This window comes from Tachysurus fulvidraco, chromosome 12, assembly GCF_022655615.1.
Source record: "Tachysurus fulvidraco isolate hzauxx_2018 chromosome 12, HZAU_PFXX_2.0, whole genome shotgun sequence".
In the NCBI taxonomy this organism is placed as follows: domain Eukaryota; kingdom Metazoa; phylum Chordata; class Actinopteri; order Siluriformes; family Bagridae; genus Tachysurus; species Tachysurus fulvidraco.
Genome location: NC_062529.1, coordinates 27,036,384 through 27,062,720, shown reverse-complemented (window position 1 = coordinate 27,062,720; position 26,337 = coordinate 27,036,384). Strand labels below are relative to the sequence as shown.

At 42.1% G+C, this 26,337-nt stretch overlaps 1 protein-coding gene across 1 annotated transcript in view; it reads left to right on the top strand.

The window, feature by feature from the left end:
- Positions 1 to 25,060, top strand: part of acss1 (acyl-CoA synthetase short chain family member 1) — a 31,013-nt gene extending 5,953 nt beyond the window's left edge. Inside the window, exons 3-14 of the mRNA XM_027176641.2 lie at positions 487 to 686; positions 5,319 to 5,494; positions 6,212 to 6,364; positions 8,643 to 8,790; positions 13,460 to 13,597; positions 13,925 to 14,017; positions 15,137 to 15,249; positions 19,667 to 19,793; positions 19,912 to 20,039; positions 20,123 to 20,186; positions 23,213 to 23,334; positions 23,901 to 25,060. Coding sequence (XP_027032442.1) covers positions 487 to 686; positions 5,319 to 5,494; positions 6,212 to 6,364; positions 8,643 to 8,790; positions 13,460 to 13,597; positions 13,925 to 14,017; positions 15,137 to 15,249; positions 19,667 to 19,793; positions 19,912 to 20,039; positions 20,123 to 20,186; positions 23,213 to 23,334; positions 23,901 to 24,101 — 1,663 coding nt within the window. The 3' untranslated portion in view covers positions 24,102 to 25,060. The remainder of the gene's footprint in view (positions 1 to 486; positions 687 to 5,318; positions 5,495 to 6,211; positions 6,365 to 8,642; positions 8,791 to 13,459; positions 13,598 to 13,924; positions 14,018 to 15,136; positions 15,250 to 19,666; positions 19,794 to 19,911; positions 20,040 to 20,122; positions 20,187 to 23,212; positions 23,335 to 23,900) is intronic.
- Positions 25,061 to 26,337: the final 1,277 nt, after the last annotated feature.

The window sequence follows — 26,337 nt, the reverse complement described above, 5'->3', positions numbered from 1 at the left end:
GGGTGACGAGACTCCAACCAGGGGCAGAACATCAGGGTTGATGAAGTCGCTCCATAAGAAGAGACGATCAGACCAGGAACTCAGAACACTGGGAGCTCCGGAGTGGCGTTTACAGTTAGAGAGAGAGAGAGATTAAAAAAATGGATTTATTTAATTCAACATCACATTCCACTGTCTTTTATTGAGTGTGTGTTGATTGTATTTACATAAGAATGTCACCCTTTGACCTTGGTCATCTCTTAGTGTTAATCTGCTGTAGTAATTAAGATAAATGTACAGTTATGGATTCAAATAAAAAGTCTGATCTAAATAAATTTTATTTCACATAATGAGAGGAAGGCACAGGCTCCCCGTGACCCGCGAAGTTTGGATAAGTGGTAGAAAATGAGTGAATGAATGAATGAGAGGAATGTTTTAAATTAGCATTAACAAAGAATTGAGAATTTCTCAGGATTTGTAACCAGCAGTGATCTGGACTTTCCCCAGAGAGCTGTTGGAGATGACCTGCCGACTAGCCAACATGCTAAAGAGCCATGGCATAAGGAAAGGAGACCGTGTGGCCATCTACATGCCCATGTGTCCCACGGCGGTGGCGGCCATGTTGGCGTGTGCGAGGATCGGAGCCGTTCACACCGTGGTGTTTGCTGGATTCAGCTCTGACGCTCTGGCAGGCAGGATTCAGGACGGTGAGGACAAAGTTTCTACTGAGGTCAAAAAACTTATGAAGTTCTGACACCAGTGACTCCTTCCATAAAAATTTTAACCATCGTATATAACACTCGCTTTTTTAGTCTGGTTTTTCCCTTCATGAACAGTGAGGGTGTGGGTTAAAAAAAACACCACCTGTATTTAACTAAGACTGAAGACATTAGTATTATATGCAGTTATATGAGGTATTGTAAAGTATTATTATGTATAATTGGTGTCATAAGACATGTGGGACTAGACCTCAGATAGTTTTAAGGTAATATATGAGTAACATATAAATAACCACACCTGAGTCAAAGTGTAAACAAGAAAAGAAGTTTATTGTAATCATAAACTTAATCAAAGTAACCAGGCTCAGTGTCTCAGGCCTAGGAGAAGTAGGAGTGTAATCTGGGGATCCAGGTTCAGAAGGAGAAGGGGAGAAGATGCTAAAGCGGGGGAGAGAGGGAGGATATGGGCGAAAGGAGGAGATGGAGGAGAGGGAGGAGTTCCAAGCTCAGGACAGCAAGGTTGAAGACAGCCTTTAGTTTGGCTTCTCTGGTCTACGAGGTCAACCAAAGGAGTTTGGGTGGAGGAAGTGCGAGTCGGAGGTTTCTTCAGAATATGTGAAGGCATGAAAGGACACTCAGGAAGCTCAGGAGAACAGAGTTGATCCAAGAACCTGAGCTCATGGGAGATTTGACACAGCTGAAAACGACGGTTTGCAAAAACTATGTGCAAAACCATCAATCAAACAGTTTTACATGGTGGTGCTGAAAACATGGATGTATGTTGGAAGTGTGTGTATTTTGTGTAGGTCAGTGCAGTCCATAAGTGTGTGTGTGTGTGTGTGTGTGTGTGTGTGTGTGTGTGTGTGTGTGTGTGTGTGAGAAATGTGCTCGGTACAGTTCAGTTATTGAAAAGTCTGATGGCTTGTGGAAAGAAACTGTTACACAGTCTGGTTGTGAGAGCTGAATGCTTTGCTACCTTTTTCAGATGGCAGGAGGGAGAAGAGTGTGTGTGAGGGGTGTGTGTGGTGAAGAGCGTGTATGAGGGGTGTGTGTGGTGAAGAGTGTGTGTGAGGGGTGTGTGTGGTGAAGAGCGTGTGTGAGGGGTGTGTGGGGTGAAGAGCGTGTATGAGGGGTGTGTGTGGTGAAGAGCGTGTATGAGGGGTGTGTGTGGTGAAGAGTGTGTGTGAGGGGTGTGTATGGTGAAGAGTGTGTGTGAAGGGTGTGTGGGGTGAAGAGCGTGTATGAGGGGTGTGTGTGGTGAAGAGCGTGTATGAGGGGTGTGTGTGGTGAAGAGTGTGTGTGAGGGGTGTGTGTGGTGAAGAGCGTGTGTGAGGGGTGTGTGTGGTGAAGAGCGTGTGTGAGGGGTGTGTGGGGTGAAGAGCGTGTGTGAGGGGTGTGTGTGGTGAAGAGCGTGTATGAGGGGTGTGTGTGGTGAAGAGTGTGTGTGAGGGGTGTGTATGGTGAAGAGTGTGTGTGAAGGGTGTGTGGGGTGAAGAGCGTGTATGAGGGGTGTGTGTGGTGAAGAGTGTGTGTGGTGAAGAGTGTGTGTGAGGGGTGTGTGTGGTGAAGAGCGTGTGTGAGGGGTGTGTGTGGTGAAGAGCGTGTGTGAGGGGTGTGTGGGGTGAAGAGCGTGTATGAGGGGTGTGTGTGTGGTGAAGAGTGTGTGTGGGGTGTGTGTGGTGAAGAGTGTGTGTGAGGGGTGTGTGGGGTGAAGAGCGTGTATGAGGGGTGTGTGTGTGGTGAAGAGTGTGTGTGTGGGGTGTGTGGGGTGAAGAGCGTGTGTGTGGGGTTGAGATGCTGGTGGACTTTCTTGGTGATGGAGCTGGTGTTGAGGGACCAGGTGAAGTTCTCCGCTAGATGAACACCTAGAAATTTGGTGCTCCTGATGATCTCTACAGATGATCTGTCGATGTTCAGCAGAGAGTGGTCGCTCTGTGTTCTCCTGAAGTCCACAACCATCTCTTTAGTTTTATCAACACTCAGAGACAGGTTGTTGGTTCTACACCATGCAGTTACATGTCGCACCTCCTCTCTGTACGCTGACTCGTCGTATTTACTGATGAGACCCACCACGGTCGTGTCATCGGTGAACTTGATGGTCTGGTTAGATCTGTACATTGCTGCACTGTCGTGAGTCAGCAGAGTGAACAGCAGTGGACTGAGCACACAGCCCTGAGGGTCTCCAGTACTCAGTGTGGTGGTGCTGGAGATGCTGTTCCCGATCCGGACTGACTGAGGTCTCCTAGTCAGGACGTCCAGGATCCAGTTGCAGAGGGAGGTGTTTAGTCCCAGCAGCTCAGCTTCACAAACAGGTGCTGAGGGATGTTTGTACTGAATGCTGAACTAAAGTCTATGAACAGCATTCGTACATAAGTGTCTTTATTGTCCAGGTGGGTGGGGGCTAAGTGGAGGGCCGTGGTAATGGCATCGTCAGTGGAGTCGTTTGGACGATACGCGAACTGTAGGGGGTCCAGTGAGGGGGGTAACTGGGTCTTGATGTGCCTCATGACGAGCTTCTCGAAGCACTTTATCATAATTGGTGTGAGTGCGACGGGACGGTAATCATTGAGGCAGGACACTGTAGACTTCTTTGGCACGGTGGTAGATGGTGGTTGTCTTGAGACACGTAGGAGCAATAGCGTTGCTCAGGGAAATCTTGAAGATGTCAGTGAAGACATCCGCTAGCTGTTCTGCACATTTCCTGAAAACCCTGACAGGAACGTTTTCTAGTCCAGCTGCCTTCCGTGGGCTAATTCTGCATAGAGTTCTCCTCACGTCGGCCGTGGATAGACAGTAACTGATCGTTGGGTGGAGGGATGGTCTTGCTACGTTGTTCTGCACCTCAAACCGAGTGTAGAAGTCATTCAATGCATCAAGGAGGGAAGCTGTCTTGTAGGTCGTGATCGTGTGTATGCCCTTCCACATGCGCCGGGAGTCTCCGCTGTCATGAAAGTGGCAGTGAATTATCTGGGAATGTGTGTGCTTTGCTTCTCTGATGGCTCGCTTTGCTGTTCTTAGGTCCGCCATGTCCCCCGTTCTGAACGCTAGGTCTCTAGTCTTCAGCAGCACTTCAGCAATCCTCCACGGCTTCTGGTTGGAGTGTGTGGTGATGGTCTTGGAGATGGTCATGTCATCAATGCACTTGCCAATGTAGCTGGTCACACTGTTGTCTCTGGTGTACATGCACTAGGAATAGTTGGGTTAAAAAATGTAAATAGCACCATATTGTATCCGGAGTGGATGCTGCGTGCTACTGCTGCGCCGCCATTAGTATGTTGACTGTTTATGTTGTGTGTGTCGAACAAGTACAGTGTTGTGGAAGAGAATTTCCCCTTTGGGAAATAAAGTAAAGTAAGAAGTAAGTATCCTGCATTCATCTGCATCCTGTATTTAACTGATGCAGTGGAGCTTCTTATTAATACACAACCATGTGGGAATAGCTGGAAAAGACCTTCCTCTCTTCAGAAGGTTATTGGCCTGCATCAAGCAAAGAAAAGAGCTTTCTGAGTCTCTTAAAACTGTCCAACACTTTAAACCCAGGGAGAAATGATCAGAGATCAGCCTGAGCCTGTGGGGCAGTGCGCTGACCTGACGCTCATCAGTTGCTCAGGTTTAGGTTCTGCACCGTTATGTGCCTACAGAATAACGTCAGCTGACAACCTGAATGTACTGAACACCAGGGTTCTCATCACCACGTACTGAACACCAGGGTTCTCATCACCACGTACTGAACACCAGGGTTCTCATCACCATGTACTGAACACCAGGGTTCTCATCACCACGTACTGAACACCAGGGTTCTCATCACCACGTACTGAACACCAGGGTTCTCATCACCACGTACTGAACACCAGGGTTCTCATCACCATGTACTGAACACCAGGGTTCTCATCACCATGTACTGAACACCAGGGTTCTCATCACCATGTACTGAACACCAGGGTTCTCATCACCATGTACTGAACACCAGGGTTCTCATCACCATGTACTGAACACCAGGGTTCTCATCACCATGTACTGAACACCAGGGTTCTCATCACCACGTCCTCCCTGATGTTACGGCAAATTCAGAGATGATTATGTCAGGATTCATTGAGTAAAAGAGAGGTTCATGTAGCAGGAGATTTTACTCATCACTTTTGTATAATTATAATAATACCTGATATTATCTCTCTCTTTCTCTCAATCTCTCTCTCTCTCTCTTTCTCTTAATTTTTCTCTCTCTCTCTCTCTTTCTCTTAATCTCTCTCTTTCTCTCTCTCTCTCTCTTTCTTTCAATCTCTCTTTCTCTCAATCTCTCTCTCTCTCTTTCTCTCAATCTCTCTCTCTCTCTTTCTCTCAATCTCTCTCTCTCTCATTCTCTCTCTCTCTCTCAATCTCTTTCAATCTCTCTCTCTCAATCTCTTTCAATCTCTCTCTCTCTCTTTCTTTCTCTCTCTCTCTCTTTCTCGCAATCTCTCTCTCATTCTCTCTCTCTCTCTGTCTCTCTCTGTCTTTCTCTCTCTCTCTCTCACTATTTCTTTCTCTCTCTCTCTCTCTCTCTCTCTCTCTCTCTCTCTCTCTCTCTCTCTCTCTCTCTCTCTCTCTCTCTCACTCTCTCTCTCTCACACACACACACAGCTGAGTGTAAGGTGGTGATCACGAGTAATCAGGGTGTGAGAGGTGGACGTGTGAGCAATCTGAAGGCGACGGTGGATGTGGCAGTAAAGTCCTGTCCCTCAGTGAAGAGTGTCCTCGTGGCTCAGAGAACCAATCACAGTGTGCCGATGGGGGAACTGGACACACCCCTGGAGGAGGTGAGGGCGGGGCTTGTTAAGCATAATGTTTTAGTATTGCATTAATGTAACAAAGGTCTCAGATTCTATTCACTCTATTTTACTCAAATCTATTAGAACATGTTTTCTAAGAAATACTGTGTGTTAAAATGATTTGTAATTATTTAAATAAATATAAAATCTAAGTATTTTTAATAAATGTTCTTTGTTCTGTCAGACTGTATACAGAAGTGTTTTTTCAGGCGATCACCTCACTGTCAGAGGATTACATAATAAACTGATGATGATGATGATGATGATGATTATTGTATGAGTGAAGATGTTACATATTTTAAGAACACTCATTAATATTCATTATAATTATGTTATTATTCATTCTAATCATCTGATGTTCATTACAACATCGTTATTAATTACCCACATTTAAAAGTTTCATATTTGAGAGATTTAAATTGTAATTGTTGTTTATTTTTGTGTCAGATTTATGATTTCTATCACATGTGAGATAAAGATCGGAGATAACAGCGATAACATTATCAGGATACTGAATAATTATAATTATAATAATAATTATACTGAATAATTATTAAACATCATCAGCTGAGATGTCCATGTGTTTATTAGTAGTGATATTATTTATATTGTCTGCATTAAAAGGTTATGATTGTTATTATTAGTCGTATTAATATTCTTATTAACCTCAATATTTACATGACTGTGATTAATTTGGTGTCCCAGGCGATGGCGAGGGAATCGTGTGTCTGTCCTCCAGAGCCAATGGACAGTGAGGACATGTTGTTTCTGCTCTACACATCAGGCAGCACGGGGAAACCCAAAGGCATCGTACACACTCAGGCTGGATACCTGCTGTATGCGGCTCTAACACACCAGGTGAGAGCTGATACACAACACACACACACAACACACACAACACACACACACATACACACACACACACTCACACAAACACACACATACATACACGCACACACACATACACACAACACACATACACACACATACATACGTACACACACAAACACACACATACATACACGCACACACACATACACACAACACACATACACACACATACATACGTACACACACAAACACACACATACACACACACTCACACACATACATTCACAGAGAGTCACACTCACAGACACATACACACACTCAGAGACACACAAAAGGAGGCACATACATACACACTCACACACACACATACATTCACAGAGAGACACACATACCTACACACACAGACAGACAGATATATACACACATACATACGTACACACACACACACACACACACACTTTATAAACCATCACAATGATGACTCTCAGAGTCGGTGATTAATTACTTCAGTAATTACGTTGGGTTAAAGTCACTCATGCTGCTGCTCAGTGCATTTACTGAGCTCCACATCCACCTATGTGAAGTTCTCACCTCTGCAGCTACCAAGAGCTTTTTGAATAGAAGCATCATATTAGTTTTTTTTCTTGACCACTGCCTTTAAACACACTCACTCACCTTTACATGTTAATAATTGTATAAATTCTGAGTAGTGTTTGTTCTGTAGTTATGTCTGAGTTCTGAATCGTGACGTATCATTTACTCCATGAATAATTAAATCTACATCCACATGACTGCTAACATCTCAGGAACCTGCAGAACTAAAGGACCCACTTTCTGTGGAAACTGTTTTCTTCTATAAAACGTCACCACAGTCTCAGTTACAGCACTTTCCTAAACTGAGCTGAAACTGTGATTAGATCCTGTGTGTGTGTGTGTGTGTGTGTGTGTGTGTGTGTGTGTGTGTGTGTGTGTGTGTGTGTGTGTGTGTACACATTCCTGGAAGTTGGCTGTTTCTCATGTCCACATGTGACCAGTGGTGTTTAATCAGGTGGGATAAGATAAAACATACTCATGTTTCCATAGTAACGACCTTCACTGTATTATGCTTTATTTCAGTCTTTATACTTCAGTGTTTAACTTTGTGTTTAATTAATAAATGTAAATCAAATAAATATATAATCATAATAATACTGATAAGTGTTCAGTAGTGTTTATGATGTGTGTGTTCAGTTGTGTTTATGATGTGTGTGTTCAGTAGTGTTTATGATGTGTGTGTTCAGTAGTGTTTATGATGTGTGTGTTCAGTTGTGTTGATGGAGGATGTGTGTGTGTTCAGTAGTGTTAATGGAGGATGTGTGTGTGTGTTCAGTAGTGTTAATGGAGGATGTGTGTGTTCAGTAGTGTTAATGGAGGATGTGTGTGTGTGTTCAGTAGTGTTAATGGAGGATGTGTGTGTTCGGTAGTGTTAATGGAGGATGTGTGTGTTCAGTGGTGTTAATGGAGGATGTGTGTGTTCAGTAGTGTTAATGGAGGATGTGTGTGTGTTCAGTAGTGTTAATGGAGGATGTGTGTGTGTGTGTGTTCAGTAGTGTTAATGGAGGATGTGTGTGTGTGTTCAGTAGTGTTAATGGAGGATGTGTGTGTGTTCAGTAGTGTTAATGGAGGATGTGTGTGTGTGTTCAGTAGTGTTAATGGAGGATGTGTGTGTGTGTGTGTTCAGTAGTGTTAATGGAGGATGTGTGTGTGTGTGTGTTCAGTAGTGTTAATGGAGGATGTGTGTGTGTGTGTGTTCAGTAGTGTTAATGGAGGATGTGTGTGTGTGTGTGTTCAGTAGTGTTAATGGAGGATGTGTGTGTGTGTGTGTGTTCAGTAGTGTTAATGGAGGATGTGTGTGTGTGTGTTCAGTAGTGTTAATGGAGGATGTGTGTGTGTGTGTTCAGTAGTGTTAATGGAGGATGTGTGTGTGTGTGTTCAGTAGTGTTAATGGAGGATGTGTGTGTGTGTGTTCAGTAGTGTTAATGGAGGATGTGTGTGTGTGTGTTCAGTAGTGTTAATGGAGGATGTGTGTGTGTGTTCAGTAGTGTTAATGGAGGATGTGTGTGTGTGTTCAGTAGTGTTAATGGAGGATGTGTGTGTGTGTGTTCAGTAGTGTTAATGGAGGATGTGTGTTATATATCCTTCTTGATGTTTATTTTTAGTAATTCTATTTTAAACTTTATAAGTTTTATTGTTCTGTATGTCTATAAAGCTGCTCTGAGACATTGTTCAGTGTTAAAAGTGTTAATAAACTGAATTAATTCTCCAGCACGTCTTTGATCACCGCCCCGGTGATGTGTTCGGCTGTGTTGCTGATGTCGGTTGGATCACCGGTCACAGTTACGTTGTGTACGGACCGCTCGCTAACGGAGGAACTACTGTGCTGTTTGAGAGCACACCTGTGTATCCCAATCCAGGTAACACACACACACACACACACACACACACACACACACACACACACACACACACACACAGTAAATAAAGTACAGTGTGGAGCTTCTACAGAATCATCTACAGTCAGGTCCATAAATGTGTGTTTATGAAGTTATTTTGTCTGCACACGATATTGTAGTTAAATAAATAATTAAATTTCTCATTTATTTCACACTTCACTTTGTCTCAAAGCAGAAATAATGAACATGAGCTTAGTGCAGGCTTTTAGCTGTTTATCTGTCTACAGCACAAACATCTACTGTCTCACACTGTTCACTGATCTGGGACACGGTGGCTTAGCGGTTAGCACGTTCGCCTCACACCACCAGGGTCGGGGTTCGATTCCCACCTCCACCTTGTGTGTGTGGAGTTTGCATGTTCTCCCCGTGCCTCGGGGGTTTCCTCCGGGTACTCCGGTTTCCTCCACCGGTCCAAAGACATGCATGGTAGGTTGATTGGCATCTCTGGGAAATTGTCCGTAGTGTGTGTGTGTGTGTGTGTGTGTGTGTGTGTGAGTGTGAGTGAATGAGAGTGTGTGTGTGCCCTGTGATGGGTTGGCACTCCGTCCAGGGTGTATCCTGCCTCGATGCCCGATGACGCCTGAGATAGGCACAGGCTCCCCGTGACCCGAGAAGTTCGGATAAGCGGTAGGGAATGAATGTTCACTGATCTGGAACATTTAGATGCCTTTTTATCACTTTAGAGTCACCAGCATCATAGCTGTGTGTAGCTGTATATAGCTGTGTGTAGCTGTATATAGCTGTGTGTAGCTGTTTATAGCTGTGTGTAGCTGTTTATAGCTGTGTGTAGCTGTTTATAGCTGTGTGTGTAGCTGTATATAGCTGTGTGTGTAGCTGTATATAGCTGTGTGTGTAGCTGTTTATAGCTGTGTGTGTAGCTGTATATAGCTGTGTGTAGCTGTATATAGCTGTGTGTGTAGCTGTATATAGCTGTGTGTAGCTGTATATAGCTGTGTGTGTAGCTGTATATAGCTGTGTGTGTAGCTGTATATAGCTGTGTGTGTAGCTGTATATAGCTGTGTGTGTAGCTGTATATAGCTGTGTGTAGCTGTATATAGCTGTGTGTGTAGCTGTATATAGCTGTGTGTGTAGCTGTATATAGCTGTGTGTAGCTGTATATAGCTGTGTGTAGCTGTATATAGCTGTGTGTAGCTGTATATAGCTGTGTGTAGCTGTATATAGCTGTGTGTGTAGCTGTATATAGCTGTGTGTAGCTGTATATAGCTGTGTGTGTAGCTGTATATAGCTGTGTGTAGCTGTATATAGCTGTGTGTGTAGCTGTATATAGCTGTGTGTAGCTGTATATAGCTGTGTGTGTAGCTGTATATAGCTGTGTGTAGCTGTATATAGCTGTGTGTGTAGCTGTATATAGCTGTGTGTAGCTGTATATAGCTGTGTGTAGCTGTATATAGCTGTGTGTGTAGCTGTATATAGCTGTGTGTAGCTGTATATAGCTGTGTGTAGCTGTATATAGCTGTGTGTAGCTGTATATAGCTGTGTGTAGCTGTATATAGCTGTGTGTAGCTGTATATAGCTGTGTGTAGCTGTATATAGCTGTGTGTAGCTGTATATAGCTGTGTGTAGCTGTATATAGCTGTGTGTAGCTGTATATAGCTGTGTGTAGCTGTATATAGCTGTGTGTAGCTGTATATAGCTGTGTGTGTAGCTGTATATAGCTGTGTGTAGCTGTATATAGCTGTGTGTGTAGCTGTATATAGCTGTGTGTAGCTGTATATAGCTGTGTGTAGCTGTATATAGCTGTGTGTGTAGCTGTGTGTAGCTGTATATAGCTGTGTGTAGCTGTGTGTAGCTGTATATAGCTGTGTGTAGCTGTATATAGCTGTGTGTAGCTGTATATAGCTGTGTGTAGCTGTATATAGCTGTGTGTGTAGCTGTATATAGCTGTGTGTAGCTGTATATAGCTGTGTGTGTAGCTGTGTGTAGCTGTATATAGCTGTGTGTAGCTGTATATAGCTGTGTGTGTAGCTGTGTGTAGCTGTATATAGCTGTGTGTAGCTGTATATAGCTGTGTGTGTAGCTGTGTGTAGCTGTATATAGCTGTGTGTAGCTGTATATAGCTGTGTGTGTAGCTGTGTGTAGCTGTATATAGCTGTGTGTAGCTGTATATAGCTGTGTGTGTAGCTGTGTATGTAGCTGTATATCTGTGTGTGTAGCTGTATATAGCTGTGTGTGTAGCTGTTTATAGCTGTGTGTGTAGCTGTTTATAGCTGTGTGTAGCTGTATATAGCTGTGTGTGTAGCTGTGTGTAGCTGTATATAGCTGTGTATGTAGCTGTATATAGCTGTGTGTGTAGCTGTATATAGCTGTGTGTGTAGCTGTATATAGCTGTGTGTAGCTGTATATAGCTGTGTGTGTAGCTGTATATAGCTGTGTGTAGCTGTATATAGCTGTGTGTGTAGCTGTATATAGCTGTGTGTAGCTGTATATAGCTGTGTGTAGCTGTATATAGCTGTGTGTGTAGCTGTATATAGCTGTGTGTAGCTGTATATAGCTGTGTGTAGCAGTATATAGCTGTGTGTGTACCAACAGACCCAACCTTAGCCTTCAGTATCACAATACATGAGGGAAAGTGTCAATGGTGATTTAGTCTCAAATCTCTAACAATCAGCTCCCAAGCCAACAACCTTGGACCCATCGAGGGCTGAGAGTCCTGCTGAACTCCTGTGATGCAGCTTACTGGGCTGGTGACAAGGTGGCACTGAGTGAAGCCAGGAACAAGCTGAAGCCCGGCACCAAGCCTCCTAAAAATAACTACAGGCAATCAGAGACTATCAAATATAATGCTACAGAAACTAATACCTCCATATCAGATGATCTCAACACCATCTATACCTGCACCACCCGACAGCATGCAGAACTCTCACTGTGCCCAGATACAAGCCACAGGACCGGACCATGTACTGAGAATATGTGCCAACCAGGGAGACCTTCAACATGTCCCTGATCTTCTACTGTTTCCACCTGCTTTGAATCACCATAACTGTAAGGCCCATGACAACCACACCTGGACATGTGGACAGCCTACAACCTACTTACTGTACGTTTTATCTGTTTTTTATACAACTGAGTCTTAAGGGTCTTGCTCAGGGTTCCAGCAGCAGACACTTGATGGACACCTTAACCACTAACCCTACCACATCCCCTAACCACCCACCTCAGACCCACCCACCTCAGACCCACCCACCTCAGACCCACCCACCTCAGACCCACCCACCTCAGCCTCTGCCTGTCTGACCATCTATCAGGACAGTGAATAAAGAAGGCAGTCAATCTGCTCACACCTGCAACACCTCGGTCCGACCCTAACTCCCATATGTGCGTGTTAATATGTCATTCCAGATTGATTCCCTCTGTTGTTCTAATAAATTCCAGTTTTCTGGAAGATTTTCCACTAGATGTTGGATTGTGGCTGTGGATTAGTGATCATTCAGCTACAAGACAATTATTGAGACCAGTCAGTGATGTTGAGTGAGAAGGTCTGGCACACAATCTGCTCTCCAGATCATCCTATACAAAGGTGTTTAGTGGTGCTGGGCTCAGGGCTGTGTGTAGGACACTCAGGTTCCTGATGACCTGATGGACCTTATACAGGAGCTTGTCATTAACTTGGCATTAACTATTAAAACTGCTAGGAAGGAGGTTTTCTTCACCAGAGAAATAATTATTCTGTTTTCTGGACCTTTTGGTATTCTTTAATTCACCAGTGACTCCTTTGGCCTGATTTAGTTATTTTTTTAGACTAATGATGGTTTCTTCACTGGCAATAACAGCTCCTGGACTTCATATTGGGAGTTTTAACAGCAATAGTTTCCAAAGACAAAGGCCACACTGTAACCCAGTCTGGACCTTTTATCTGCTTAGCTGTAAGTATTTAATAAGGAAATAACACACACCTTGTGTGATGAGGCGACGATATATAAAATGTGCTGTAACTGTAAATCATACTTACATATTTACATAATTACTATTTAATTTCAGCTCTTCTTACAGAGATAAATCACTGCTCTGAGGTTAATGTGTCACACACACACACACACACACACACACACACACACACACACACACACACACACACACACACACAGCTCTTACTCTTACACACACTTCACAAGAATCTAAATTATAACAGCAGGTCTGTGCAATTACTTAAAATCACTACAAACAAATCTTAATATGAAATATATTATAAGAAACTGTGTGTGTGTGTGTGTGTGTGTGTGTGTGTGTGTGTGTGTGTGTGTGTGTGTGTGTGTGTGTGTGTGTGTAAAATCAAAGCTCAAAGCCCTGTCAGTAATACAGTGTTAATGTTGCTAGTTAAATCCATTAGCCGCTCGGTTTTATTTTGAAGCAGTAAAGTCAGGACAGTTGCAGTGTGTTAGCGTCTCTGATCAGTACACTCTGATTCAGTAGTTACAGGTGGAGTAAGGAGGATAATTATATAAATAAAACCAGAGAAAGAAATTAAACAGAATTTCATCTTGTTGAGTAATGATCAGATTTTAAAGTTAAACCTAAGTATGTTAGGATCAGATCACACATTTCAAACACACACTCGCCAAATATTTTCTGTACCAAACGTGTGTGTGTGTATGTGTGTGTGTGTGTGTAGGTCGGTACTGGGAGACGGTACAGCGGTTGAGGATTAATCAGTTTTATGCTGCACCTACGGCTCTCAGGCTGCTGCTGAAGTACGAGGACAGCTGGGTGAAGAATTACGACCGCTCGTCACTCAGAATCCTCGGCTCAGGTGTGTGTGTGTTTGTGTGTGTGTTTGTGTGTGTGTTTGTGTGTGTGTTTGTGTGTGTGTGAGTGTGTGTGTGAGTGTGTGTGTGAGTGTGTGTGTGAGTGTGTGTGTGAGTGTGTGTGTGAGTGTGTGTGTGAGTGTGTGTGTGAGTGTGTGTGTGAGTGTGTGTGTGAGTGTGTGTGTGTTAAACTCATAATGATTTTGTTCTCCTTATGGAGGTGTTGCTGATTAATGTAAACTCTCCTGTATTTATAATTAAGCTGCATCATGCTCTGTAATGTAACGCTGGACGTTTGGTGACGAGTCTTATACTTGTTGATTTTTTGTCAGTTGGAGAACCCATCAATCATGAGGCGTGGGATTGGTTCTACAACATGGTGGGAGAAGGACGATGCCCCCTGGTGGACACATGGTGGCAGACAGGTCATTAATACATTCATTAAAATATACTGGAGTTTACACTGTTTACTGTAGAGTGTCACCCAGATGAGGATGAGGATGAGTCTCGTTCGTCTCAACGTTTCTTCCTCTTATCATCTCAGGGAGGTTTTCCTCGTCACTGTCGCCTCCGACTTGCTCATTAGAGATAGGGATAGATACTGAATATAGTATTTAAATTAATTTTAAACTTTAATTGTATATATTCACTTATTTATTTTTCTTCTTATTTTTTCATCTTATTATTATTATTAATTATTATTATTATTATTATATTTATTTATTTTTCTCACTCTTCTGTTTCCATACTTCTGTAAAGCTGCTTTGAGGCAAGGGGAAATTGTTAAAAGTGCAATGCAAATAAAAGTGTGTAATGGCTGTGTGTAACTGTGTGTAATGGCTGTGTGTGTAACAGTGTGTAATGGCTGTGTGTAACAGTGTGTAATGGCTGTGTGTAACAGTGTGTAATGGCTGTGTGTGTAACAGTGTGTAATGGCTGTGTGTGTAACAGTGTGTAATGGCTGTGTGTAACAGTGTGTAATGGCTGTGTGTGACAGTGTGTAATGGGTGTGTGTAACAGTGTGTAATGGCTGTGTGTAACAGTGTGTAATGGCTGTGTGTAACAGTGTGTAATGGCTGTGTGTAACAGTGTGTAATGGCTGTGTGTAACAGTGTGTAATGGCTGTGTGTGACAGTGTGTAATGGCTGTGTGTGTAACAGTGTGTAATGGCTGTGTGTGACAGTGTGTAATGGCTGTGTGTGTAACAGTGTGTAATGGCTGTGTGTGACAGTGTGTAATGGGTGTGTGTAACAGTGTGTAATGGCTGTGTGTGACAGTGTGTAATGGGTGTGTGTAACAGTGTGTAATGGCTGTGTGTGACAGTGTGTAATGGCTGTGTGTGACAGTGTGTAATGGGTGTGTGTAACAGTGTGTAATGGCTGTGTGTGACAGTGTGTAATGGCTGTGTGTGACAGTGTGTAATGGCTGTGTGTGACAGTGTGTAATGGGTGTGTGTAACAGTGTGTAATGGCTGTGTGTGACAGTGTGTAATGGCTGTGTGTAATGGCTGTGTGTAACAGTGTGTAATCCTGTTGTTCCCATAGAGACCGGTGGAGTGTGTATCGCCCCACGGCCTGCTGAGCCTGGCGCTGAGATACGGCCTGCCATGGCCATGAGACCTTTCTTTGGTGTTCAGCCTGCATTAATGGACGAAACGGTAAAGTTCTTCACTAACATTTCTCTCTCTCTCGCTTTCAATTTATCTCCCTCTCCCTTTAACACTCTCTTCCCTCCTCTCTCTCTCTCTCTCTCTCTCTCTCTCTCTCTATCTCTCTCTCTCTCTCTCTCTCTCTTTCTTTCTTTTTCTTTTTATTATTTATATAGCACACGATTATACAACTGACGTTGCCCAAGGTGCTTCACAAACAGTCATATAAAACATTTAATGTAAGAGTAGCACACAACCACAATACAGTATAAGAAAAATAAAAAAACAAGCAGACATTAAAACAACAGAAAGCTACCCCATCACTAGCCAAAACCCACCGGCCAAGCCCACTGCCCCCCATGCCACCTCTAATACATGGGTTTTTAACAAGGCCTTAAACACAGCCAGCGACTTTGCTGATCTGACTTAGTGCAGAAGGTCATTCCATAGTACAGGACCAACACGCGAGAAGCTCTGTCCCCTTGTGTTTATAATTAGTTCTCACCGTCACAAGGAGATTTTGGTTCTCTGATCTCAGCGACTAGACGGAGTTTATACCGACAAAAAAACTGAAAGATATGTGGTGCCAAATTATGTAGTGCTTTAAAAACCAGCACAATAATCATGTAATGTACTCTATAACGGACTGGCAGCCAATTCAAGGATCTCAATAAAGATGTAACATGGTACGTTTTCTTGGCTGCAGCATTTTGTATATTTTGCAAGCGTGCCAGAGATTTTTTATCAATCAACATACAGAGAATTACAAAAGTCCATTGTAGAAAAAAACATCCGCAGAGATCGCTTTCTCAAAGTCTGTACTAGGTAGAAATGCTTTGGTTTCGCTAAGAGCCGTAAGTAAAAAAAACTGGATTTAACCACAGAATGTATTTGCTTATCCATTTTTAACTAAGAATCCAAGATAAACCCCAGGCTTTTAACCCTGTCAGAGCTGGGAAATGACAAGGAGGTATCTATTAGTCGCTCGGAAACTAAGTGGGCATCAGGACCAAAAACTATAACCTCAGTTTTCTCCTCATTTAATTTTAAAAAGTTAGCTGCCAACCAGTCTTTCACCTCCTGCATACATGTTAATAGATTGCCAAAATCATCCCAGTTTGACTGTTTTACTGAAAAATAGATCTGTATGTCATCCGCATAGCAGTGAAAAGACATGTTATATTTCCGAAAGATTGAGCCAAGAGGTCGCATATATAGGGAAATAAAACAGGAGCTAAAATCGATCCCTGAGGAACCCCACACAGTAACGGTGACCTCAGGGACATACAGTCTTTTACACACACCGAAAAAGATCTATCAACAAGATAAGATTTAAACCACTTTAAGACATTCCCGTTTAGGCCAACCCGAGATTCCAAACACTGGATTAGAATATTGTGATCCACCATATCGAATGCAGCACTGAGATCTAGGAGAATCAAAACCTCTGTCCAGAGTCAAAAGGATGTCATTAAGCACTTTCACCAGTGCTGTCTCAGTGCTGTGCCTTGATTTAAACCCAGATTGACAGACCTCAGTTATGGAATTTAACCACAGGTGGTCTTGGATTTGCTTAAAAACAATTCTTTCTAACACTTTTGCTAGAAATGGCAGATTAGAAATCGGCCTGAAATTACTTGGGTCATCCATAGCAAGGTTTGGATGTTTTAACAGATGAGTCACAACAGCATGTTTAAAATCAAATGGACATATTTATATACCCTGGCTAAACCATTTGTTAATTAAGTTCAGGATATTATCACCCACGCTATCCACAATCCGCTCAAAGAGCCGCGGTGGCATCACGTCGTCATTTGCAGAGGAAGGTTTTAAATGTGCAATAATGTCTGCTAGAGCAGCTAGATTCGTAGGGTGGAAGTCACTGCACACCCTAGTGGACGTCCAAGGTAACGGACAGGGAACAACCACCCCTGCTTTTGGTATAAGGGCACGAAGGTTCTCAATCTTCCCTTTGAAGAATTTTTGAAACTCTTCCCAGCTGATAATAAAGTCCGGTTGTATAATTTGGACAGGATTTATAGCCACATTTATAGTGTCAAATAACACTTTAGGATTATTAGCATTGTCTAAAATAATCTCTGAATAAAATTTGTGTTTAGCGTCCTTAGGAGCCTTCTGAAATTTAACCAGAGATTCACTAAACATGTCGTAGTGTCTCTCTCTCTCTTTCCCTCTGTTTCCCTCTCTCTCTCTTTCCCTCTCTTTCCCTCTCTCTCTTTCCCTCTCTCTCCCTCTATCTTTCTGTCCCTCTCTTTCTCTTAATGCTGATGATGATGACTTCTGATACAATAATACAGGGTCAGGAGGGTGTTATCAAAGATGATAAAAGCTGGTCAGATCTATCAGATTTTCAGATAATAGCAGATGCAGATGATCTCTACTGAGATAAAAGGGAAGAAAGTGGATGTGACGGATTTCTTTCCAGATGTAGATAAATTGCATTCGTATTAGGGATGCACCGATACCACTTTTTCTCTTCCGATCCGATTCCGATACCAGAGTTTGCCGGTATTGGACAATACCGATACCGATCCGATATCTGTGTTCTTTTCTACCTTTATAAATAAGCAAGTTGTATACATTCTTTAGTTTTAAAGATTTATTTGTTTCTGGCAAAAAAAAATACAAAAATATCCTTATTACTGGGTGAAAAATGAAAAAACAAGAAACCCTAAAAAAGTATTAATGCAGTAATAAACAGAACGTTTAACAGTTAGTGGTATAACAATCTAAACCATATATACTGCAATTATTACATTAAATTATTTTCTGAAGAAAAGACAATATTTTAAAGTGAATATTATATAAAAACTCCTGCAACACAAAGTAAAATGTATTAAACAGTAAACCTTGCAACATCGCAACAACCGGCAGAACAACCATGTCTAAGTATACGGACGTCACCAATGACATAAACCTGGTTCAGGATTCGCCCCGACTTCGCCACTTACCTTACGGGGCCGTGGGCGACACTCACCTCCGCGCCCCCTCCCCTGTCCCCCTTTTTGTGGTTTTCCGGGGGCAGGTCAGGGGGTGGGCAGGGAAACAGGGTGGGTGACTTGACGGATCATCCTCGTTCCACTTAACTTGCGCGAACTCCATGAGTTCTTTTGCATGATGCTTCTGAAGATGCTCGATTAAATTTGTTGTATTGTAATTCGGAATACTACATCCACCTCTGGAAACTTTGGCTTTACAGACATTACAATTTGCAGTGCTGCTCAATCAAGCGTAAAATACTTCCAAATGAGCGACAAGTTTAACACACTGAGGTAAATGGAAAGGGTGCCTGCTAAACTTGCTGTCTGTCGCAGGCGGTTATGCAACATATTTCCTATAAAATTTATTGTATTTATTTTCATTAATGCAATTTAATATATGTGTATTTTTTTTTTATAAGTTAAAGCAATAGTCCATGATGTTTGCTGTTCATTAATCAACCACCACGGGTATCAGTTTTGGATCGGTCACGCACCACCGATACCCGATCCACCCAAAATGCTTGGATCGGTGTCGATACCGATCTAAAGTATCAGATCAGTGCATCCCTAATTTGTATATTGGCCGTGGAAAGAATGTGATTACAGGCAGTTATCTCAGCAAAAAAGGTTCCCTATCAAACAACACATAAAAGCTTTAAGACAGGTGAAAAAAGTGAAAGACCAAACAAAGGAAAAGTTAAATAGTCAACATGGCTTCTAGTTTTTTTTTACTTTTGCTTTTTTTTAGCCTTTCTTTGGGGTTTGTGGTGGGAGGGGGAACATGTCCTCAGTCATGGTTCTAATATTAGTGCAGGGGCTGCAGTCTTATGTCATATTAGTTTAAAAGTAAAAATTCCCTTTAAACATGATGCGGTACTTGGCCGACTACTTTTAGTGTGCAGACACCATGGGATGTCCTTCCACTGTTATGCAGATGATACCCAAATCTACATATCTGTAAAGCGAAAGGACTGTTCCTCCGTTGAACATCTCCTTTCATGTCTTGATGACATTAAAGCTTGAATGGCAGTGAATTTTCTGCATTTTAATGATAACAAGACAAAGATGATGTTGTTTGGCCCGTCCTCATCTGTCCTATAGGGGGCACTGTGGCAAAAAATGGTCATACTGTACCCACTTGCTGCTGCCATCAAGAACATTCAGGGTCAGGACAGCATTGGCTCAGGGCACAAGGACTCTTGAGGAGATGTTCACAACTGGGACTTGATCATCATCTATTTCTTATGGATCCAAATAAGGTGGATCTAAACTGGTCGGCCCCTTTCTATAAGACAGTACTTAAAAGTTTGGAGGCCACGTCCTGGCAGCAGGGCTTTAGAAGATGCACCACTGAACACTGCCTTTCTTTACAACTCCAAAAGATTCAAGCTGTATGTAATATTGTCATATCACTTTTATAACAGGGCCAGGTCCTGACAGGAAATGATGTCAGTGGTGCTCTGTGTATCGGCCAACCGTGGCCTGGAATGGCCAGAAGCATTTATGGAGATCATAAAAGATTTGTGGATGCGTATTTTAAACCCTATCCAGGTAAGAACACAGTCGTCAGCCATAATAAACGGGGCGTGGCCCATGTACAACATTATTGAATGGGGCTTGGCCTGTGAATTAGCATTGTGATGGATTCATGTGTGTCTATTTGCTGTAGGTTATTATTTTACGGGCGATGGAGCACACCGGACAGCAGACGGATATTACCAGATCACTGGACGAATGGACGACGTCATGAACGTCAGCGGTCATCGTTTGGGAACAGCGGAGATCGAGGATGTCCTGGTGAGAGGCAGAGCTATTCAAATACTTCTACTGTGATGACACATTCGATTGAACGTTGAAGACTGAGTAATGTTCTGCTTTAGGACGAGCACCCGGACGTTCCTGAGACTGCAGTCATCGGAATTTCTCATGACGTTAAAGGAGAAGGTGAGAGAGTGGTGGTGCAGAGAAAGAGGAGAACTCGTCTTCTTTTACTCTGTTTATGAACCGACTTCTTTTTTACTTTAAAAAATCAGTTTCAAATAATTCAGTCTCTGTTCCTTTAAAGTGTGGTGAAATAGAGAAAGGAGTGTGTGTGTGTGTGTGTGTGTGTGTGTGTGTGTGTGTGTGTGTGTGTGTGTGTGTGTGTGTTTGTGTGTGTGAGAGAGAGGTTTAACCTTGCCTTTATTTTAAAATTCTGTGACTGTATAATCTATTCTACAATAAATAATACATAAATAAAAATGAAAATAAAATAAAAATAATAAAAAAACTTTATAAAGGTTGCATAAATAGAAAAAACACATCCCTGCGACACACCGTCACACACTCTTCATGAAACTCACATACAACAAATCTCAGAAAACCATTCTACATTAGTAGTAAGTTTGCAATAAGAACTCAGTTTTTAGCCTTCCATTCTCTAACCCCTTCAGCCTCCCTGCCGAGTCTCTGTAAGTGAGCTGTAGAGCTTGTTCCTGTTTTCCAGATTGCTAGTTTTTTCTGTTCCCATCAGGTAATTTGACAAACACACTTTATGTTAAGATTATCTATATTTGAAGTTTTTGGAACCAGGAGCTAAAAGTTAAAAAGACTGCTCAATGCTGGGCATTTTAAAAATAAGTGTTACAAATCCTCATCCTGACAGGTGCACCACATGTCTGTAGCTATCGACCCATCAATAAGCCTCCACTGCAGATCAGCCATCCGCTTTTCTACGGCAGGCTTATACGGGATTCTCCACCTGTCCCTTACAAGGAAGTCTGGTCCCAGCAGGTCTGGCCACTTTGGCACTCTTTGCTGTCTCAGACATTGCAAGTGTTTTATTTTCACTGTGGTATAGTATAGTGCTTTCTTTGGTGCTGACTCCAGATCTCCCTATTTAGTGGTTTTAAAGGATAAAATAGAAGCACTGGCTGCTTCTTCTTGTTTCTTCTCGTGAAAGTCCTGCTTGTCTAGTTTGTCTTTTCAAGGTCCTCTTACATTGTTGTTTCTGTAGCTGCTCAGTAACACAGCGAAGATATCATCCTTCATCTTGTAAATGAGACAAGCCTGTCACCACTTTAAGGGTCTCGTCAGATCTCCAACCATTTCCATCCAGTAGATGTCCCAGCTTTGTAACACCATTTCTTAAAAGACAAGCTCTCAAAGACAACAGTCTGGTCTGAATAACCGGATTGAAGAATCAAAAGCCCAATCCCATTCATCATCTACAGTTCTTTCCACTTTCTGAATGTTCCTCCAAGCTTGCAGCACTGACTTTGGAATTTTGGCCAGCCTCACCTCATCCCCTTTTTAATAGAAATATGTGTTTGTCAAATCCCAGTTCGCCTGCTCTTTGCAGATTAGACAGGAAGTTTTGGTCCAATTGACAGAGACGGCATTGAGGCATTGAGGTATTTTGCTTATGCTGTTTGTCAGGTGGTTCCATGACTATCACTTTGTGCCACAATCTTGAGGAAGCCAGGTTGTTCGCCACCAGAACTCTACCTCAGTAGAACAAGAGTGGTAATAATCATTTCTAATTGGGGTAACACATTTTCTAGCAAGCCCTCCCAATTTTCGAACATTCCCTAAAAACACCCAACACCTTCAACCAATCCCTTCTCCATCTCCGGCCACTGGGACCAGGATGGCGGGTTTTTTGATCATCCTGCAGTCCTACTGTCCCTTTTCCCATGAATCTGCAGAACAGGAGAGGCTGCATTTGCTTTGTCCAGTGACTCCTCCTCCCTTTATGAGGCGTGCGGTCTTGCCTCCCCTCTCGGCATCAGTGCTCACTCCAATAGGGGTTTCACTCGTCCAGTGCCTTAGCCAGGGGTGTTTCCCTTGAGGATATTTGTGCTGCAGCAGGTTGGTCCTCTCTGCACACCTTCATCGACTGGTGCGTCCTCTCGCGCTTTCTTCAGACAAATAGAAGCTGGAGTAATGTGACATAGATGGTTTTATATGGATTTGCCAGCACATAATCACTTCGTCATGTGTCCTGCCCGAGCCATTAAATTGGCGTGTGTGCAGACACAACTTCCTGACAGAAGCATTCCCATAGCATCAGCCCTGACACAGCATCTCGTTCCCTTCTCAGGGAACAGAGTTACTTTTCCGTAACTCTTTACCGTAAACCACCACAGCTTTATTTATCACACTGAACATATATTCTCGTCACCGTCACAGCAGTTTCAGGTACACACCTGATGCCATGACAGAGCGAGAGAGGCAGGACACCCTCCAGTGGAGTTAACACTATCCCCACTGTAAACAGCGCTATGCTTATCTGGATATTATTTTACTCACTTATTAAATAATGCATTTTATGCTTTAAAATATAGAGAACAATGAAAACAGCAGGTTTCCCAAACTGTTGCCTTCTCACTGTGTTTACTCTCATGTACTGCCAGAATGCACAGAGAGAGAGAGAGAGAGAGAGAGAGAGAGAGAGAGAGAGAGAGAGAGAGAGAGAGAGAGAGAGAGTAAAGGCAAAGGACGAGAAGGACGAGAATAAAGCCTGTTTTGTTGAGCTGCAGTGGGGTGTTGGGTTCTCTGGTCTCTGAGAGTTTCTGTGTCCTCGTTTTGCCCTCACGCTCTTTGTGTGTTTGTTGTTGCTCGACAGCGAGGCGCTGAATTTATTTTTAATTAATTAAATCTGACAACAGTTTTAGTTTTGTTGGGAATATTATAACAGGGAAAATTATAACTATCGTAAAATATCTGACAGTATTTGGAACCGATAATTACAATTGATCTGTTATATTAAAAAGCAGCTGGTCATCTGATGCCCTTTAGTGACCACAGTGTGACCCAGCGTTATAAAGTGAGAATGGACTCTGCATTAAAGTCCAGATTTTTATATATGTTTATATTTATAAAACTACATGTGTGTATATGTGTATATAATGTCAGGTACGTGATCGATTTAGAACAATACGGTTAATCTTACTTCCTGTTTAAAATGTAAGCACTTCCTGTGTCCACAGTCCCTTTTGCGTTTGTGGTTATGAAGGAGAACATTTCGGAGAACCAGGAGGCTGTGGTGAAGGAACTGAGACAGCTTGTGGCCACCAAGATCGCAAAATACGCCGTACCTGACCACTTCCTGGTGTGTAATTATACATTATATTAATAGAATTACATTTATAGAATTTGTATTTGATGGGAAACGTTTGGAATAATAAAGTGATGAATTCCTGTATTTCACTTAATAGTCTGTCAGACTATCACTTAGTCCCATTTTATTTTAATATAAAAGAGGATTATGAGAATGCTTTGTTTTATGTAAAATTTGAGTTGGATGCGCAATAAAGATTCTTTTGGAAATCTTGGTTAATGGTGGGGGCAAGACTTTGCTCAATCAGACACATGGATTCTCCCAACTCTTACTTTTTTAACCTTGAAAGGAGAAGTGGACAGGAAAACAAATGCGTTATCTGTCTCTTTCTCTCTCTCTCTGTGGGTAACTCGTAGTTCCCTCCTTGTAGAACCCTTAAGGAAATGAAGGAAATGAAGTACATGTGAGGAACTGAGATGCTGTAAGAGTGTACTGTAGATATTTAGAGATCAGTACCAGTCTGTATTGCAGTAGGTATAGCAGAAGTTGTCTACTATCTCCGTCCTAGACATGTCCTAGATGTTGACCTGGTGCTGTTTCTCGTCTCAATGTGTCAGGTGGTGAAGCGTCTTCCGAAGACTCGCTCGGGAAAGATCATGAGGAGAATTCTGCGGAAGGTGGCCATGGGGCAGCTGGACAGTCTTGGGGATGTGTCCACGCTTGACGATCCTTCTGTAGTGAGCGAGATCATTGATGCTCATCAGCACTACAGGAACCAAGCAGCAAGGGCATCAAAAATGGTGGGGGTGGGGAAATGACAGGAAATACATCTGAGAGACAGGAAATAAGGGAGCCAGTAAAGACAAAAAGACATGACTGGTAAAGTTTATGTTTGTAGCAACTCATTAATAACCTGCAGGACGCGATCCATCATCTGATCCATCATCTGGTCCATCATCTGGTCCATCATCTGATCCATCATCTGGTCCATCGTCCTTGGAAACCAACAAACACACTCACACACAAACATATACACACACTCTCATATACTCTCACTCACATACACACACACACACACACACTCTGACACACTAACACACACACAAACACACACATTTTGACACACACACACACTCTCTCTCTCTCACACACACACTCACACACACACACACACACACTCTGACACACTAACACACACACAAACACACACATTCTGACACACACACACACTCTCTCTCTCTCACACACACACACGCATTATTATAAAACATGACAGAGCACTTCAAGTGAACCGAGTAATATTTGATCAAAATCTGTTCCTCTTAATAAAGTGTTTGTTAATTTATTACAAAACAGAGACTGAGATGAACACTGCTTTTTACTGTGAACATTTATAAACACTTTAAAACACCTTATAAACTCCAGGACGGTACAGATGATAAAAATATTGAGAAATTCAAAACACCTTATAGTTTTAAACAATTTTAATGCATTAAATTTTATTATTACTCAGTATATTATTATTAACTCATTATTACTATATTATTATAATCATTATCATATTAATGTTAATAAATTAATAACATTTTAATTATTAGATAAATCACATATAATGTTAGAATGTTTAGAAGCAGCAGTGGGGAGTTAAGTCTTTATTTTGGATGTATGAGATATTATTAGGATTGAGTAAATGATGTGACACTTATACGGCTGACTGCGATACTGAGTGTTACTGTACTTATATTAAATAAACTGCATTAAACAGATTTATAACTCATTATATTCTACTATTCATGATTATATTCTGTTATTAAATTATTATTATAATCTAATCACTCAGTAATCAGACTTCAGCTTTAATCCCTGGGAAGATTTACAGTTAATGAGTCAAGTAATTAATAAAGAAATATCTCCTCTAGTTTAGTGTTCACTATACCACATGACTAGTGATGATACCACATGACTAGTGATGATACCACATGACTAGTGATGATGCCACATGACTAGTGATGATGCCACATGACTGGTGATGATGCCACATGACTAGTGATGATGCCACATGACTAGTGATGATGCCACATGACTGGTGATGATGCCACATGACTAGTGATGATGCCACATGACTGGTGATGATGCCACATGACTGGTGATGATGCCACATGACTGGTGATGATGCCACATGACTAGTGATGATGCCACATGACTAGTGATGATGCCACATGACTAGTGATGATACCACATGACTAGTGATGATGCCACATGACTGGTGATGATGCCACATGACTAGTGATGATGCCACATGACTAGTGATGATGCCACATGACCAGTGATGATGCCACATGACTGGTGATGATGATGCCACATGACTAGTGATGATGCCACATGCCAAGTGATGATGCCACATGACTAGTGATGATGTCGTGTGTGTGTGTGTGTGTGTGTGTGTGCATGTGTGTGTAAAAGGGGTTTAGATGCTGAACACTAGTCCTTTACAGACTGTATTGTTTATAACTTTCAAATAAAATCTGATTAATGATCTTGTCTATATTGGTGTGTATATTAATGTCTATATTGGTTTGTTCACTGATAAAAGATTATATAAAGTTTAAGATTATTAAGTTCTATAATGATTCCTTGGATCATTCTTTATGGATTTTACTCAGAACTGTGTAAGGAGGAACCTCACAGAGAAGAACAAGCTGCATTCACTCTCTCTGTGACACACACACACACACACACACACACACACACACACACACACACACACACACACACACACACTACAAACACACTATACATTCAGTAACAGCTCCGTATTAGGGACTTGTAAATGTTTATGGATGGAGTGTTCAGTGTCAGCAGTAAAGCTGGGGATCATGATGGAAGATTTTAGTTTTGGCTATTTCTTATGGTACAATACAAGTTACGTGTTTTAATCATTATTTTTTATTGTATTATTGTTTTGTTTTTTTAACCTCGGGACAGTAAAAAAGAGAGGAGGGAGAGTTAATAGTTGGTAAAAAAAATAAAAATAAAAACCTTGGTGCTGTGTCA